We start from the raw sequence: 12749 nt of genomic DNA on the forward strand, positions 1-12749 counted from the left end.
CCCATGACCCAGTCATTTCACATTAAGACTGAAAAAACAAGACAAGAAAACCAGGAATAAAAAGTGAAATTTTTGTATTATATTCAAGTATTTGTCTTTTCTGATTATATAAGAGAAAACGAGTATTAGGAAATCTAACTTCAAAAGACAAATTCAAAATGCTTCCAAAGAGAATCAGAGACTGTTAAGCCAAAAACCAGTGATCCAATGTGTCTGATTCCATGGTGTTTAAATCCCAGGTCTCAGCCTTCTGCTGTCCCTCACTCCAAATGGAACCGAAGGGCACTTGAGACCACTGACACCCAGAGCCGCTCCCCCTCTGCCAACGCAACACCTGCTCAGTTTTCTTCTTCTAAAGATTTCTAAGCTGAAGTTTCTCTTATCACACACTGTCATATAAAATAGGGATTTCTGCTTCATCCCTTCCCTGCCATCATACCAAAAAACAAATAAATGCAAATTTGAAAAGATTAAATGTAACTGTCTTTTAAAACCCAGGTAAAGCAAGGTATGACTGAATTAGCCCTGAAGGGACTGGAAATTTTTAAACGGGGAAAAATAAACACACAAAAACAGTGCTTCCCCAAAACACTGAAACCCATAGACACAGTGACAACTTTCTAAACTGAAACGTCTGGACTTTGGAAGGAGTGTCATGTTTCCCAAAACCAACTTCTAGAAATGGTAACATGGATTCAGAAAAACTCCTAACAAAATGAGCCAACAGCCGGGAAGAGGGTATTGAGCAAGGGAAATGAGTGATTCAATTTGCAAACATATCAACAGAAAAGAAGGTGACACACTGGGGAGAAAGGGTCAAGAAAAGCTCATGCCCCCGTCATGAACCTTCCAAGCTGCTGAATTTCACAGGTTCTGATGCTTAATTTAAAAAAACTGAAACTTACTAAAGGTCAGTAACAAGAAGCAAAGCTGTCTTCGTGCCTGAGTGTGTGTATATGTGGCAGGGAGGGAGGTAGGAAGAAATCAACATGGCATGCTATAAAGCAACTGAAATATACAGAAAAAACTGCATTTGGCCTCTCTTAGGAGGCCAAGGAATAGCTAAACACCTCTTTCAAAGCCAGCTCAAGTCACGTGTCATTAACTCAATCCCTAGAGAAGATTAGGTCAGCAAGGGCCTGACTATCCCACCAGCTGGTTTTACTACATGCCTTTCACATTTTCCAGCAATAGGCATATCTTGAAAAACCTTGCCTTCTTACCTTTCCCAGTTGCCCAAATAAAGTAGCTCTCTACTTTAAGAAACTTGCAAAGACTTCATTCATTATCACCTCTGGCACCAGAAATGGGAACTGCTTATTAGTAAACAGAGTTTGTAAGTGCAATCGCTGCTTCTGCGGGTTTCTACAGCTCAAGTTGGCTTTGGAGGCTCCCAAAGGGTCCCCTGTCTTCACCCACCCCATCTACGCAGTAGCAGACTACCCCCATGTGCTCTACAAAGGCAACGAGACAATTTCTAGCTGATCCTTAGGGTGGAAACTGCTTCTTGGTGATATCAGGTTTAAAAGAGAAAAGAAAAAAAAGATATCTTATTCTACTGGGTTGGTGAAAGGGAAAACACCAACACAAACCCCTTTCAGTCACTGTTAATCCTGCACAGCTGATTTCACAGCTGAGTTCAGAAGTCTGATTGCTCTGACCAGCCCATGTCCCGATTGTTCAGTCACAGGAAGAACAGGTTCTCACACAGCTGGATGGCTGGTTCATGATGCAAGATTTGTCCTGACAGGAAAGCTAGCCTGTGGGCATACTTGCAAGGAGCTGGAACTCTAATGGTACCAGGCCAATTCCAGTACATGTGGCACAGTTTGAAAGTCAACCTGTAGGCCAAGAAGAAAACATGATCCTTTTCACTTTTCATCTTCAATTTGGAGCACATTATGTACTTCTGGGTGTGTGACACAGCATACTTACCAGCAAACTGGGGGACTGAGGAATAGATGATGCAACTTTTGGGAATCATTATTTTTAAGTGGAATTGTATCTATTTCCACTATTTGTAAGTCAAGAGGGCATGGGGAAATTCCCACTTTAGGTGCTCCTCTTTTTATATCAAAACAAGGAAAACAGCAAGGAGAACATGTTTTTGTTTTTGTTTTCTGCCTCAAGAAAAAGCTGCAGAAAGGTAAGTACCCCAGCAAAGTATTTGTATAATCTGAGCGCAAGAGCAATGCATCTCAAACCTGGCTGTGTGTCATAATCATTAGAATCAGCTTTTAAAAATGCGAATGCCTCAGAATGCTTGGAGTTCGTGAAGCCTGGGTGTATTTTTTGAAAGGTCTCCAGGTAATTTTAGTGTACAACAAGGATTATCAGTCGCACCTCAAAAAGACACCATTATCACGAAAGGCAAGAAGAAACTCAAGGGGTAAATATTCCTGGCAGTGGGCAGTATTTGTCTTTTCTGATTATATAAGAGAAAATGAGTATTAGGAAATCCAACTTCAAAAGATAGATTCAAAATGCTTCCAAAGAGAATCAGAAAATTATTAAGCCAAAAACCAGTGATCCAGTTCGTCTAATTCAGTGGTTTTAAAATTCCAGGTCTTAGCCTTAGCTCCCTGGCCTGAATTATTTACAAGTGAGGAGTAGGTTACTGGTCAGCTCACCTCTGCATATGATCAGGGATCAGGTGTGCAGTGTTGAGAACACAAACATAATGGGTAGGAATGCCACAACCCTGTCGTACATGATGGGCAAGAAGGTAGAAGTCCACCCTAGAAAGGAAAAAGTACAAAGTAATGGTATAGTTGGATTTGGCCAGAGCTGGAAAAGATCTTGGAGATCATTCTAGCTCCTTCACCTAAGGCTCAGAGAGGTCAAATGACTGGATCAAGGACATACAAGGACGAAACTAGGCTGAGAATTCAGGTCTCCTGACTCAACAGGCTATTTAAGAATGGTGGTAGAAATGACATCTGTGTGCAGAGGTTAATAAGCATGTATGGTCTTAGGAAAAGACTGTATGTTCAATATTATACACTTAAGAGGTAAAAGCTTCATTGTTGGTTTGTGTGCTTTTAAATAGTTTTTAAATTTTTACTTTTTAACAGTAAAATCTCTGATTCCATTCCACATCTCTCTAGGCAACCTCCCCATTCCAATACCCAGGGAACAGACAACTTCTCCAACCTATTCTTGTTGAAATACTGTGTCTCGCCCACTTACCACTCACAGCTTGTTATTGTATGATCTACCACAGTCCCGGGGGAGGGAGTCACAAAGTGCTCGGTAGCAGACAGGTACACACTGGTGCTGATTTTCTTCTGAACTACAAATACCACCATCTTGGGATGATAATTCTCAAAAGCTTCAAAACACTTCTGCAGCTGAGGAATCTCATAGCTGGCAACTGTCTTTAGTTGGCCATCAGACACTCCATCACGGTACACCACAATCTTCTCTGGGAGACAGTGGTTCACCTGAAACAACACCCTGCTGAGGTGAACTGTGTGGCCCTGGGGCTAATGACCACAGGCAGAGAAAGGCTCACTCAGTGAACAACCTGGAGACACGGCAGTAGGTCCCTTTCACAGCTGGACCCAAAGCCATCATGTTGGAAGGGCAGGGAGAAGCAGCTTCTAGTCATTTCTAGACTTCCTCAGGGTAGTAAAACCGGTCTGGTACACCAAAGGTGTTATAAAATATGAAACCAAATAAGCAAGCTCTGAGTCACATATATACGGCTTATACTGAAACGGTGTGAAAAGAAGTTAAAAGGAAGGAAAATTATGGGCTGAATCAATCTTCCTACTACTTGGATTTAACACTAATTACCTGTCTAGGCAAAAAACAAGGTGAACTGCTGCAGAAATTCTAACATACAACTGCACATCCCACAGATCCACCATCCTCACGTTTCTGTGTATCAGCAACATCCAAAGTTGCTGACAAATGAAAGGGGGTCCTTTACTAAATATTATCCTACCATCAGGTATAGTGTGAAACATTCTTTTTTTTTTTAATATTCTTAATATAACTAAGTAAACTCCAGTCCTGGTAAATTGTCCATGGATCCAAATCAAATTAAATGCTGGCTTGAATCAGTTTTGAAAAATAATTTTTCCCCCATTTAGAGAATATAATTATGTTCTAGTTGTATGTGACTTCAATAATTTTAAAAAATAAGCTGTTTCATTTTAAACTATAAGTTTTCTTTAAAGTGCTTTGGTTTAGGGACTTCCCTGGCGGTCCAGTGGTTAGGACTCCATGCTTCCACTGCAGGGGGCACGGGTTCGATCCCTGGTTGGTGAACTAAGATCCCACATGCCATGTGGCATGGCCAAAGAAATACATAAATAAATAAAGTGCTTTGGTTTAATTCAGTTAGTGACAGTTTGATTCTGATTTTGGTTCATCCTAGGTTTTTGTTCACAATTCCCCTCAAAACCCTAATTTATCATTGAATTAGATAGGCTTATACTACATATTCTTTATAGGTTACTCTACATGAAAATTTAAGTTTCATTTCAAAGAGCCCTTTTTAATAATAAATAATCACCTAGCATCTTTTTGGAGTTTAAGTTTAAAATTCAAATATTTTATAAATGTCTCTTTTTTCTGAGACCCCGCAAGTACTGTATTTACAAACATGTGATTCATCTTCACATTCCAAGATTGGAATTATTGCCCCAGTTGTACTTTTTTGTTTTTATGTTGTTTTTGGCTGTCTAGCATCTATTCCACCTCTTTTTGGTAAGAGCATTTTAAGTGTCCTCCTGCCTCCAACAGGGTACATTGCAATTCGTGCGATTATTAATCAAGGTACCTTCCCCTAATCCAGGGCTTCTCAACCTCAACACTACTGACATGTAGGGCCAGTGAATTCTTTTTATTGGGGGCTGACACTAGAGGATGTTTAGCAGCATTCCTGGCCTCTACCCACTAGATGCCAGTAGCAATCTCTCTCAGTTATAACCAAAAATGTCTCTAGGCTGCCCACTGGGGGAACAAAACTGCCGCAGAAGAACACTCCTCCCTCACTCTGACTCTTCGACAGAGAATAAGAAACACTTGGAGTTTTTCCCTTTGTGGTGGTGCTTCTTCAGGTCCCTGCTTCTGGAACCCTATCCATTTCCCAGCTTGACGCTCAACCTTCTCACGAATCCTCTGAGACTCTCCATGATCTTACCAATTAATCCCCATTTTGGTGAAGTTAGCACGTTTCTCTGACTTCCCAAAGACCCCTAACTGATACGTTGTGTAAAAGGGTGGGTAACACAGGCACTTAGGTCTGGAAGAAAACCTGCTTTCACAGATGAGGAAACAGAGAAGAATTACACTGGGTCTGGGGTCAGGGGACCTGGAACTGAGTCTGAATGTGCTGCTCCTCAGCTATGCTCCTGAAGACTCAGCTTCCTCACTTGAAAAATGGATGTAAATGAGCACCTTACTTTTCTTCTTCTCAGGGTTAAGAGGGATAAAGTGTGTGTATATACGTATATAATTTTTTTAAGCGACACACAAAAGTTGAGAACAAACTAGATCAAGGACATACAGATATTCTGAAGCACAGGGAAGGGATCTAACAAGATCAATGGAGTGAAAAATAGAATCAAATTCGTCTGAAGTATTCACTGATATTACCTCTTTCTTTAAAATCTGCTAACCAACCACTGAGTGTGAGTCATTATACTTGGCCCTATGTAAGATTCCAGTAGAAGTGAAAGGCATGATTCCTGTTATTAAGGAGCTTTCAAATCTAATAATAACAGTCAACAATGGTAACTTCTCTAGGTCATCTAGTCCATTCTCCTCATTTCATAAATGATAAGACTATGATCTAGGGGGGGTCAAAATATGAGACAAATCACAATACTGAAACATAAACGTTAAATATACATTATTAAATCACTTCAGTACTAGGGTAAATACATGAAACAATAAATTAATGAAAGCAGGACTGTGCTTGTTGGCTTACTATACAACGGTGAGGATCAAGTAGAAAATAAGTATCTGCTGGAAGTCTGTGATGTTCTTTTATGTGTGATTCCATTCATGCACTGAACAAACGCTTAATGACCACTAGATATGAGCCACTGTGCTAGCCTCAGAAAATTTATAAATTATCTTGATACCTTCCAAATGTTAGTGGAACTCAAATTAACACTGGGGAGACAGACACAAAGTAAGTACTCTCAATACATTACAAATAACATAACAAAGAATATAAATAAAATGCTATGGGAACAGAGAAGTATAAGACATTTGTTCTCTAGAGGAAAAAGTGAATATTATGCCTCAGTGAAAGAACTAGCAGACAATTCAGTCAGCAAGACGGGTAAAGGATTCCAGGTAGCACTGCAATGTATTGAATACTACAACATGGGTCAACTCTGAAGACATTATGCTAAGTGAAATAAACCAGTCACAAAAAGACAAACACAGTATGATTCCACGTGTATGAGATACTCAGGGTAGTCAGAATCAGAGACAGGAAGTAGAAGGGTGGTGGCAACGGGCTAGGGGGAGGGCAGCATGGGGAATTAGTTTCATGGGGACAGAGTTTCAGTTTTACGAGATAAAAAAAGAGTTACGGAGATGGATGATGATGGTGACTGCCCAACATTCTGAATGTATTTAACACCACTGAAATGTTACACTTAAAAATGGTTAAGATGGTAAATTTTATGTTATGTGTATTTTACTCAATTAAAAAAAACGGGGGAAGAAAAGGAAGAAGAGGCCAGGCAAGCTACTAGAAGTGGCAGGTGCAGAAAGGGCAGGCTGAGGTCTGGAAGAGTCCCCAAATAATCACTTGCTCTAGGTAACTCTCCACCCTAAGATCCTCCCAATTGTGCCAAGAAAAGGGAAGTGAAGGTGGAACTGAGAAGCAGAGAGAACCTATACTCTCACACATTGGAAACTGGCTGCCTGAAGCTTTTGATTCCAAAGGCAGTACCGTAGCCCACTCCCTTCTGTCTCCAGGGTCGAACACTAGGTCAGACCAGTCCAGCAATATGAAGTCAGAGCCAGAGCCAGAGCCACAGGAAAAGCAAAAGGGGCTGAATTAACTACAGCTGAGTTTAATCTTCTCAAGGCTCAGGCCAAATAACAGATGAACTCAACATTAAGTGATTACTAATCATGAGAGCTAAAGCTAAGGCAAGTGTCAAGAATGTAGCTTGGTTCTGATTTTCACACACGAGTGGAAGGCAACACTGGCACTCAGACTCACATGTGGTCTAGGAGCTCACATGAAGGGTATGGGCCAGAGTGATTCTCAATGTGTGCTCTGGGCTCCAATTCTTCCCCTTAGACGTTTTAGGGAGTGCACAGAGTCAAAACTAATTTCACGATACTACCACTACATTACTTGCCATTTTCACTCTAATTCGCTCATAAATATCCAATAGAATTTTCCAGAAAGTAAATGATGTGTGACACTGCAATAAATTAAATGTAGGATATTCACTTGCCTTTTACTAACCCAAACATTAAAGCCATTCGCCAAAATGTAAAACATCACCGAACATTTTGAAAGTAATCTTTCATTTAAAATGTTATTTATGGGACTTCCCTGGTGGCACAGTAGTTAAGAACCCGCCTGCCAATGCAGAGAACATGGGTTTGAGCCCTGGTCCGGGAAGATCCCACATGCCGCGGAGCAACTAAGCCAGTGCACCACAACTACTGAGCCTGTGCTCTAGAGCCCGTGAGCCACAACTACTGAGCTCACGTGCCAGAACAACTGAAGCCCGTGTGCCTAGAGCCCATGTTCTGCAACAAGAGAAGCCACTGCAACAAGAAGCCCGCACACCGCAATGAGAAGCCCACACACCGCAATGAGAAGCCCACACACCGCAATGAGAAGCCCGCACACCACAATGAGAAGCCCACGCACCACAACGAAGAGTAGCCCCCACTCGCTGCAAGTAGAGAAAGCCCGCGCGCAGCATCGAAGACCCAACGCAGCCAAAAATAAATTAACTAATTAAAATAAAAAATAAAATAAATGTTATTTATGTTATTAACTATATTGAGCTTATTATTTTTAAAGTAAATTAAAAAACATTAAAAAGTTCTGTTTTAACTTCTAATATGGTAATTATTGACATATACCTATACAAACAAAAAACTCAATAATATTTAAGAAGGTAAAGATTTCCTTAGACCAGAAAATTTGAGAACTGCTGGACCAGAAATATAAATCTAAATACAGATATTAAATAAAACCACAGGGCTTCCCTGGTGGCACAGTGGTTGGGGGTCCGCCTGCCGGTGCAGGGGACACGGGTTCGTGCCCCGGTCCAGGAAGATCCCACATGCCGCGGAGCGGCTGGGCCCGTGGGCCATGGCCGCTGGGCCTGCGCGTCCGGAGCCTGTGCTCCGCAATGGGAGAGGCCGCAGCGGTGAGAGGCCCGCGTACCGCCAAAAATAATAATAATAATAAATAAATAAATAAAACCACAGATGAGATTAAGCTTGCCAACAAGGCTTCAGGTGGTGGACCAGGATTTCTAAGAAACTCTGCCACTGAGGACAACTGGAAAAGCTGGGCAAAATATAAAAACATCTACCTGAAGGCAGTATCAGAGGAAGGATGGGGGCCCAGAGGAATAAGCCAGCCTTTTGAACCTGTTTTTCCCCGGCAGCATGTGTTGATTTTGCTGATTCCACAAGGGTACGTAAGCTAGACGGATGTTTGGGAGTGGTGCTTTTTTTAAAGTCACAGCTTTATTGAGATATAATTTGCTATACCGTAAAAGACACTCTTTTAAGGTATAAAAGTCAAAAGTTTTACATTTATCGAATTTTGCAACCATCATCGCTATCTAATTTTAGAACATATTCATCACCCCAAAAGGTAATCTCATACCCATTAGCAGTCATTTCCCATCGCCCACCCTAACCCCAACTCCTGGAACACACTAACATACTTTCTGTTTCTTTGGATTAGCCTATTTTGGACAAACAGAATCATGTAATATGTGGTCTTCTGTGACTAAATATTTCACTGAGCATAATGTTTTCATAGTTCACCCATGTTGTATCAGTCCTTCATTCCCTTATGTTGCCAAATGATATTACATTACAGGCTATATCACATTTGTCCATTCATCGATTATATGGGTTTTTTCCAGTTTTGGCTATTATGAATAATACTGCTATGAACATTCATATACAAGTTTTGTGTGGACATATGTTTTCAATTCTCTTGGTTTATACCTAGGAGTAGAATTGCTGGGTCATATGGTAACTCTATGTTTAACATCCTGACGAAATACCAAACTGTTTTTCAAAGAAGCTCTACCATTTTACAGTCCCACCAGCAATGTATGAGGGTTCCAATTTCTCCACATCCTTGACAACACTCTTATTATCTTCTTTATTTTAGCCATCCTAGTGTGTGTGAGGTGGTATCTCATTGTGTGTGCATGCTTTTAAATAGAGACTTTATTTTTCAGACCAGTTTTAAGTTTACAAAAAACTTGAGGCCATAGTACAGAGTTCCCGTATACACCTTCCCCACCAACCATACACATAGTTTCCCCTATTGTTACCATATTACATTAGGGTGGTGCATTTGTTACAACTGATAAATACTGATACATTACTATTAACTAAAGTCCACAGTTTATATTAGCATTCACTCTCTTCTACATTCTACAGGTTTTAAGAAACGCATGTCATTTATCTACCATTATAGTACTTTTACAGCCCTAAAAACCCCCTGTGCTCCCTATTTATACTTCCCTTCCTCACCCTCCCAAACCTCTGGCAATCACTGATCTTTTTACTGTGTCCATAGTTTTGTGTCTTTCCCAGAATGTCCTATAGTTGGAATCATACAGTATGTAGCCTTTACAGATTGGCTTTTTCCACTTAAGTTATATGCATTTAAGATTCCTCCAGGGCTTCCCTGGTGGCGCAGTGGTTGAGAGTCCGCCTGCCAATGCAGGGAACACGGGTTCGTGCCCTGGTCCGGGAAGATCCCACGTGCCGCGGAGCAGCTGGGCCCGTGAGCCATGGCCGCTGAGCCTGCGCATCCGGAGCCTGTGCTCCGCAACGGGAGAGGCCACAACAGTGAGAGGCCCGCGTACCGCAAAAAAAAAAAAAAAAAAAGATTCCTCCATATCTTCCCATGGCTTGATAGCTCATTTCTGTTTACTGCTGAGTATTTAATTGTCTGGATGTACCATAGATTATTTGTCCATTCACCTACTGAAGAACATCTTCGTTGCTTCCAGTTTGGGCAATTATAAATAAAGCTGCTATAAAAATCTTTGTGCAGGTTTTTGTGTGGACATATGTTTTCACCTCATCTGGGTAAATACTAAGGAGTGTGACTGCTGAATCGTATAGTAAGAGTATATTTAGTTTTGTAAGAAACTACCAAACTGCCTTCCAAAGTGGCTGTACCATTTCACATTCCCTCAGACAATGATGAGAGTTCCCATTGCTCCCCATCCTCACTAGCATTTGGTGTTGTCAGTGTTTTAGGTTTTGGCCATTCTAATAGATGTGTAGTGGTATCTTGTTGTTTTAATTTGCCATTCCCTAACGTTATATTGAGTATCTTTTCATATGCTTACTTGCCATCTGTATATCTTCGCTGGTGAGAAGTCTGTTCAAGTCTTTTGCCCATCTTTTAATTAGGTTGTTTTCTTATTGAGATTTTAAGAGTTCTTTGTATATTTCAGATAACAGTATTTTATCAGATATGTGTTTTGCAAATATTTTCTCCCAGTCTGTAGCTTCTTTTCATTCTCTTAGTGCCTCTCACCGAAGTTTCACAGAAGTTTTTTTTTTAATTTTAATTAAGTCCTGTTTATCAGTTCTTTATTTCATGGATAGTGCTTTGGTATCAAAAAGTCATCACCAAACCCAAGGTCACCAAGATTTTCTGTTATCTTCTGTACTTTTTAAACTTTTGCATTTTAAAGATAAATTTGTGATAATTTTGAGTTAATTTTTGTGAAAGGTATATGGTCTGGGTATAGTTTTTGTTTTTGTTTGTTTTGTTTGTTTGCATGTGGATGGGCAGCTGTTCCAGCACCATTTGTTGAAAAGATTCTCCTTTTCCATTGAAGTGGCCCATGACCTTTTATCAAAGATCACTGGAATCTATTTGTATAGGTCTACTTCTGGGCTCTCAATTCTATTACCTTGACATGTCTATTTTTCTGTCGATACCACACCATCTATATTACTGTAGCTTCATAGTAACTCTTTGACTAACAGAAGTCCTCTGATTTGGTTCTTCTTAGGTACTGTGTTGGTTACCTGTGTCTTTTACCTGTTTAAACTTTACAATCTGTTTGTAAATATCTGCAGAGTAACTTGCTGGGGTTTTGACTAGGGCTACAGTGAATCGATAGATAAATTGGGAAGAACTGACATCTTAACAATATTGAGTCCTCCTATCAATGAACATGGGATATCTCTCCATTTATTTAGATATTTGATATTTTTCATGAGAGTTTTAGAGTTTTCTTCATGTAAATCTTATATAAACTTTGTTAGACTTACATCTAATGTTTCATTTTTTGGTGCAAATACAAATGGTATTGTTTTTAATTTCAAATGCCAATTGTTCATTGCTGATATATAGAAAAAAGGAATTGATTTTTTGAGTTTTTTCAGTAATTTAATTTTGTATATTTATGTTGTATTCTGCAACCTTGTAATTCCAGCAGAGTTTTGTTGTTGTTGATTTCTTGAGATGTATACATAGACATCATGCTACCTGCAAAGTTTTTTTTCCTCCTTTTTGACTGTGTAACTTTTACTTCCTTTTGTCTTTTTGCATTAGCTAGGACTTCCAGTATGATGCTGAAAAGGAGTGGTGAGAGAAGAAATAACTGTCTTGTTCTTGATCCTAGGGGAAAAGTATCTAGTTTCTCACAATTAAGTACAAGGTTAGCTGCAGGACTTTTGTAGATGTTCTGTATTAAGTTTATGAAGTTCCCCCTATACTCCTAGTCTGCTGGGAGGTTTGTTGTTGTTTTTTGTTTGCTTGTTTTGCTTTTTTAATCACGAATGGGAGTTGACTTTTGTCAAATGCTTTTTCTGCATCTACTGACATGATAGGATTTTTCTTCTTTAGCCTGTTGATGTGACGGACCACACTGATTGATTTTCAAATGCTGAACCAGCCCTGCATAACTGGAATACAAACCACTTGGTTGTTGTATCCTTTTTAAGGGTTGCTGTAACAACCATAAACTGGGTTGCTTAGAACAGCAGAAATGTATTCTCTCACAGTTCTGGAGGACAGAAGTCCAGAACTGTGGTATCAGCAGGTCCGCATGCTTCCTCCAAAGGCCCTAGGAAAGAATACTTCCTTGCCTATTCTAGCTTCTGGTGGTTTCTGGCAATCCTTAGTGTTTCTTGGCTTGTAGATACATCACTCCGATCTCTGCTTCCACCTTTCCAGTGCCTTCTCCTGTGTGTCTGTGTCTCTGCTCCTTCACATGATCTTCTATGACTCTGACCAAACTTCCCTCTTCTTAAGAATACGTCATTGGCTTAGGGTCCACCCTAATCCAGCCTAACCTCATCTTAACCTGACTGAATCTGCAAAGACCCTACTTCCAGATGACATCACATTCACAGGATCGAGGTGGACATGAATTTGGAGAGGCAGTATTCAACTCAGAACTGTTATGGTGTATACTTCTTTTTATGCATTGTTAGATTTGCTTTACTAATATTCTGTTGAAGATTTTTGCATCTATAATCATGAGAAATGTTGATCTGTAGCTTCCTTTATTTTAATGCCTTTA

At 40.1% G+C, this 12749-nt stretch overlaps 1 protein-coding gene across 1 annotated transcript in view; it reads right to left on the reverse strand.

Moving 5' to 3' along the window:
* PIWIL2 (piwi like RNA-mediated gene silencing 2) overlaps positions 1-12749 on the reverse strand; it is a 90069-nt gene continuing 77320 nt past the window's right edge. Inside the window, exons 21-23 of the mRNA XM_029203907.1 lie at positions 3190-3443; positions 2631-2738; positions 1-1841 (exon numbers count right to left, since the gene is read on the reverse strand). Of these exons, the coding sequence (XP_029059740.1) occupies positions 1685-1841; positions 2631-2738; positions 3190-3443 (519 nt within the window). The 3' untranslated portion in view covers positions 1-1684. The remainder of the gene's footprint in view (positions 1842-2630; positions 2739-3189; positions 3444-12749) is intronic.

The sequence above is a fragment of the Monodon monoceros genome, unplaced genomic scaffold, assembly GCF_005190385.1.
Source record: "Monodon monoceros isolate NGI ecotype Baffin Bay Population unplaced genomic scaffold, NGI_Narwhal_1 Super_Scaffold_5, whole genome shotgun sequence".
NCBI classification, from domain to species: Eukaryota; Metazoa; Chordata; class Mammalia; order Artiodactyla; family Monodontidae; genus Monodon; species Monodon monoceros.